Source organism: Aquila chrysaetos, chromosome 2, assembly GCF_900496995.4.
Source record: "Aquila chrysaetos chrysaetos chromosome 2, bAquChr1.4, whole genome shotgun sequence".
In the NCBI taxonomy this organism is placed as follows: Eukaryota; Metazoa; Chordata; class Aves; order Accipitriformes; family Accipitridae; genus Aquila; species Aquila chrysaetos.
The window spans coordinates 40,056,208-40,062,207 of NC_044005.1; the positions used below are offsets into that span (position 1 = coordinate 40,056,208).

The window sequence follows — 6,000 nt, forward strand, 5'->3', positions numbered from 1 at the left end:
AAACCCAACAATTCATTTTGGGACAGCAAAGAAATTATGCTTTCAAACAAGTTAGCCTTGCCAGATCACCTTCATGCTAACCTCCCCAGTCTCAGAAGGCAGGTAGAAGGCCATGATGCAGAGATGGTGCTTTTATTTTTCAAATAGTACTAGGGAGACAAAACCACACTATGGTTTAAACCATTTCCATTAAAAGAAAGGAATTTTGTAATACTCAAAGAGAAATTAAAGGATCACAAGAAAGCAAAACAGAAGCCATGTGCAAAGAAAACCCCACAGAGCAGCTCTTCCACCCGAACCTGAGAGGGAAGAGCGAGAACTGGGTGTGAAACCGGAGTGAGCCTGGGTCCTGGCAGAGCGCGGTGGAGCTGATGTTCATGGAACTAGAGGAGGCAGGGGAGGCCGTCGGAGCCGGCTGTGCTTGATGTCCCACAGGCACTGGCCCTGCAGGGCTCCTGCGGTGGCTGTGCCCTGGAGGAGCACCAGGGAGGGTGCGCTTAGGGCTGTGCTGGGATCTCCTCCCTCTTCCACCTCCCGTAAGGGTGCCTGGTCCCATCTGCCACTCTTGGCCACAGGCTCCAGGCAGTCTGACAGCACAGCTGTGCACCCCACACTCCCCCAGCAAATGTGCTTAAAAGCTCAGTTTAGCCTATTTTAGTTTACAGCGTGCCCTTCTGCTTTCAGCCCTTGCCAGAACCAGGAAATGGAAAAGCCTATGCAAGAGAAAAACAGCGGAAAATAAGAAGTTATCCTAACCTTGAGGTTCTGACTAGGCTCAGATGTGACAAAGCCCTTTTAGCTGAACCACTTTGCTTTTGTTTTTTAAATATGTATTTCTGTGCTCCCCCCCACCTCTCACCCCCCGTGATACTATTTATTTGGTATCCCTCATTGCTTCTTGAAATAAATACTAATTTATTCAACAGCATCAGCTTCAAATACCACAGCTTGCTGCAAAAACATATCAGAAAGTGTCCCCAAAGGCCCTTAATGTATACAAAAAACAGTTCTGGCCTTCAGTTCTGCATCAGAGACTCTTCCCTGTTATTGTTAGTCCATTCAAGGCCATTATTCCACTGTTTTATTTATGATTAGGGAAAACTTGAAGGGTATTCAGGGGGAAAGAAGTGAATACATGCAGTAAGAAAGGATGTGCCTGTTAAAACACAGCAGGAGGAATCGGGTAACACTATCGAGAATTATTATGTGACCTGGAGTAAGTCAGTGTCTCCACTTTCAGTGTCTCCATCTGCAAAACGCAGTTGTTTTCCTTTATCTGAGATTTCACTAGGCTCGCTGGTAAAAGCAGTTGGTTGTTATTACAGTCATGTTCTGTGTGTTCTTTTTTTTCTAATAAGGAATGGTTTTGGCACAAATCACTGGCAGTTATTCTCTTTGGTGGGGGAGATTTTAAAAAGGTAAAGAGGAATTAGCTAGCAAGGGGTTTTACTGTTCTAAAGGGCTGTCAGCACAGCAAATCCCTTATGGCTATTTACTGCCTGTCAAGGGTGAGGGTTGGGTTTGGCCTGATTTCCTATGCTACCTCCAAACAAAACAAAAAAAAAAAAAAAAAAAAATCACAAAAGCAGATGGAAATAACACAAGATAATTGTATAACCCTCCTTACTCAGGGAGAGGGAAGCTTCTGTTAAGCTGTGCAAAGCATACATGCAGCCCTCCATGAACTCTGTGTCCAGGGGCTGGTGCAGGATCGGCAGCCAAACACACACCTTACCTTCAAGCCTTCTTCAGCTCTTTCCCACTGGTGGGCCCACGTCGTCGAGGTATGTACTGACTGAGATTGAGAATGGACCATCAGCTGGCCTGGTAATATCAAATACCTGCAGTTAGTCCCTGCTGGCCCTGCGCCGAAAGCTCACGTTCAGACAGCACGCGGACTGCACGTACAAGCCAGATTTCCCATGCTGCGTGGAGTGGGCTCACAGCTGAGCTCAGGAGCTGCCTTCCTGAACCCCTGCAACTCAGAAGTCCTGGGAAAAAAAACCCAGGCCACGGTGTCTGCACAGCAGATAAGCAACAGGGCTCTGAAGCCACAGGGGGAAACAGAAATGACCTTTAAAAAGGCAGGAGGCCAGTCTGCGCAAGGACACAGGCATGGTCCTGAGGCAGGGGACGTGTTCCCATTGCAGCTTTGCCAGCCTCTCTTTGTATGGCTAACCCCTCATCTGAGTTGTCCTTACCTGTTATTTCCACATCAGCAGAAGGGGATCACTTCTTCCTCACCGAGAGGCGAGAGTCTTCTCTTCATTAACATTTACATGTAGCTTTGAAATACTTCTGCAGGCAGAGCTAGTGTGGTGCAATACTATTTGATGGAAAAGACTTGACAAAGACAGGGCTCGACTTCTGTAAACAGGGTGCTGCTCTCGTTATTTCTCTTTGGTAAAAGAGCGGCCCTCAAAAAGGAAGCAAAGCATGCCAAATCCTGCCTGGGAGATTTATAACTAGCTCACAATGGGAGCATCTCCCACCCTCTATCAGGCTACACCTTGTTTTGCCCCCGGCTTCCCAGGCGTGTGGAAATCTCCCAGGTGAGTGAAGCTGTGCCATCAGCAGCTAGCTACCTTACCCGCAAGCCAAAGGGAGTTGGCAACCCTTCGTTACCCAATTAATGCACTGAACCCACCTCCGCCCCCTCAGCCAGGCACGGAGTCCCTGCAGGCCCAGGCAGGTGTGATTTCCTAACACGCCGACGCACTTATCACTTATCACCTGCACCAGGCAGGCGTTCGAAGCGTGAGGCTCAGCAGCGGGGACGTGTGCCCCGAGCGTAGCCCATCGAAGCCTAGAAGGGCACGGAGCAGACGGACTGCGGTGAGGTGCAGGCAGCGCAGCGGGACTCTGGCCGGGCTGCGTGCGCTGCCTCTGCGCTGCTGGGAGTTAGTTAGCCACCTGCCTGCCACGTGCGCTGGTTTTATTTTAGGCCTAAAATTAAGGGCTACCTCCTCAACTGAATTTCTTCACTCTGGGAGGCTGCGCAACTAAAAGCAATTCTGTTTTTAAAAAAGCTGCTTTAAAATTTGCTGGGCTGGTGTGAAATGCTAATGCACGAACAGCCCGGGATGCCGGTGCACCTTGGCTAACGCAAGCAACAGCAGAACTTACTGGCTCAGGAAGAATGCCCCAAATGGGGCAAGTAATTTAATCACTGAATCCCACCCTCTGGACTGACAAGGATGGTGCAGTTGAACCTGCAGAATACTCAGCAGGGAGACCCACCTCACCAGAGACGGCTTGAGAAGTCACAACGGCATTGCCGCAGCCCACTGCTACCCCATGGCATGTTTGTGCAGAGCTCTGCATGAAAGGAAAACAATCTCCCACTGTTTCAGTCTGGCTGAGGCCACAGCAGAGATGTCCCCTTCTCATGTTTAAAGGAAACTTTGCACCCACAGCTGCTTTGGTGGGTGCAATACCCACATTTGCTAGGGCTGGATGTGTTACCGGTAATTTGTTCACCTCTTTGAAAGCTCAAGCACTTCTCATTTCCCTAGCTGGTGTGGAGTACATTGCTGTTTGGATGAGGAGGGGACAAGATTGCCCTCTGAGCAGACTGCAGTGCACTTCAGATTGGTTTCTGAGGATCTAATAACTTAAAGGGACTAAGCTGGCCCTCGTTGGCTGGCTGAGTAAAGCTGTGAGCAAAGAACCATTTTTCAATCAATACCTAAGTGAAAGTGGCTGGGTTTTTTTGCTTGCTTGCTTCTGATACCACATGGCTTTTGTCACTGTGCAGGTGCCATGTGCCTAGGAAGTCACCCTCATGATAGTAAGTCAACATGATTTGAGAAAGGATTGACCGTGACTACAGAACCATGGCGTCTGTCTGGAGGCACATACTCATTTAGATCAACCTGTGCTTCAGGGTTAACAGGTTTCCTCATTGCTGAGACCAGGAGGTAAAACAAAACTCACATGTTCTTTGTGCTGTGTTGATGCACTGAAATACTGGAAGGAAAAAGAGGGCTCAGCTTATCACCTGCACGGGGCTGGGATCTCACAGCTCTCTATAGGGATAAGTCAGTGGTTCTCTGCCCCTAGGAACTTTATTAGACAGGACAGACAAGGCATTATGCCGCATACGGCATATGACAAAAATGCAGATAGTGTCATGGTGGAAGGACTTCCAAATATGAAATTTGAGGAAAGCAAGGGTACAAAGAGAATGTGAAGGATGCTCTTCCCAATTCAACTCATCATGGAAAAATGTGAGAAGAGTGAAATAGGCTGTAAAAGGAATAGGAGGGTGAAAAGGCAGAGCATAACTGTACACAAAATGCCTTTAGGGGCTTGCATGCAGGCACTGAGGGAAGGGAAGCCAATCAAACAGCCACAACAACGGGCAAGGATGACCTGGATAGTTTAAACTGTGTGAATTCAACTGTGCTGACCAAGAGTAATCAGAGAGAAGGTAAAAACTAGCTGAGGCAAGATCGTGAGCAACAGGGATGGCGAGCACAAATCAGACCAGGTTCTCCAAAACCAAAGCTGCAGGGTTTGGTTCAGAGCCCCTTCCAACTGATACCATTCCTGCAGGCAGCACTGGAGCCGTGTTGCTCCCCAAGTGGTACACCAAGGGTGAAAGTGCAGTGTGTCTGTCTTCCACAGGGAGTTGTAACCACCGTACGTGTATGTGTGTGCTCTTTCCCTGCAGATACCAATGTCATACGATATATCCAGCTGACAGAGATGAAGCTCAGCAGATGTTCCCAGAGAGAGAAAGAAGCCTTGTGAAAATGAAGCTGCTTCAGCTGAAGTGCCCAAGGGGGAACATTTCCTTCCTAGAAGCTCATTTGGTGGATTTTCCTGTTTGCTCTGCCTCATCCTCATCCCCTCATCCATCCACTCTCCCTCGCTCTTCATTGAATCCCAGTTTTGAAAAAAAAGAGACTTAGACGCTGGATATGGCTGCTTGCCAACCATGGTAATACCCCTTCCCCGTGGCAGGAGAGCACAACGGCTACAGCCAGCCTTGTTCCAAGACAGTGTCACACACCTGGAGTAGGCAATGCTGGCGGACCTTTCTGGTCCTGAGCTGACTGCCTATTACCTATTAGGGAAGCAACCCCCAGAACGACGAGTTCCTGACCAGGCAAGTTGGAGACAAACAGTTTCTGCTCTGAGTGATCACTGGAGCTTGGAAGAGCTAAGAAACCAAGAGAGCCGCTGGTCATTTCACAGGGGATAGCAAATGCCTTTTTACCATCAGTTTCCTCTGCCTGCTTCTCCAGTGTGTGTTATCGGTCTCCAGTGAGAGCTCACATGCTCCCGGTCTAATGCCAGTGAAAACTGTTTCTAAACATCCTCTTAATGAAAGCACAGAGCCCCCTATGAACCCCCTGCAGAGCTGTCCTGGTGCCGGAGGAGAAGGCTGTGGGCTACCACAGAACGCTGAACGGACTATGAAAGCATGGTGTACAGTGTGAGGGAAAAACTGTGAAATAATTCATTAAAGGCAAATAAAAATTATTAATAGGCAACAAGTCCAGGCATTGCTTTTCGAAGGGACCTCTTGGGTACCCCGTGTCGAGACAACATTGTCTAGTGGGGGGCAGCATGGGGTGGGGAACAAGGGACGTCTCCATTCTTACCTTGGCTCTGCCAATGCCTTGTTGTGTGATCTTGGGCAAGTCACTTTTAGCCTCTCTGTGCCTCGGTTTCCCCATCTGTACACTGGGGGATAATAATACTTCCCTACCTCGCAGGGGTGTTGTGAGGATGTATTAGTTAATGTTTGTAAGTAACAGTACAGTGATGTACAGTGCTAAGTATTATTAGTACATTGGATTGAGGTCTTGATTCTCCCACCTTGTGTTGGTGCTTCCTGTGTCCTGTTTTTTCTTTTGTAGGAGAACACGGTGCTGACAAACAGGGCAGGACCAACAGCTTTGGAGCCTATCTCAGCAGCCCATAGGGCCTGCTTAGACCTCCTCCAGCAGACTGATCACTTCTAAGAGCTCAGGCTCCTTGGCTCAAGGC

The 6,000-nt window shown here is 48.7% G+C and overlaps 1 protein-coding gene across 1 annotated transcript in view; it reads left to right on the forward strand.

The window, feature by feature from the left end:
- TTC9 (tetratricopeptide repeat domain 9) overlaps positions 1 to 5,501 on the forward strand; it is a 28,967-nt gene extending 23,466 nt beyond the window's left edge. The window contains exon 3 of the mRNA XM_030000740.2: positions 4,676 to 5,501. Coding sequence (XP_029856600.1) covers positions 4,676 to 4,755 — 80 coding nt within the window. The 3' untranslated portion in view covers positions 4,756 to 5,501. The remainder of the gene's footprint in view (positions 1 to 4,675) is intronic.
- Positions 5,502 to 6,000: the final 499 nt, after the last annotated feature.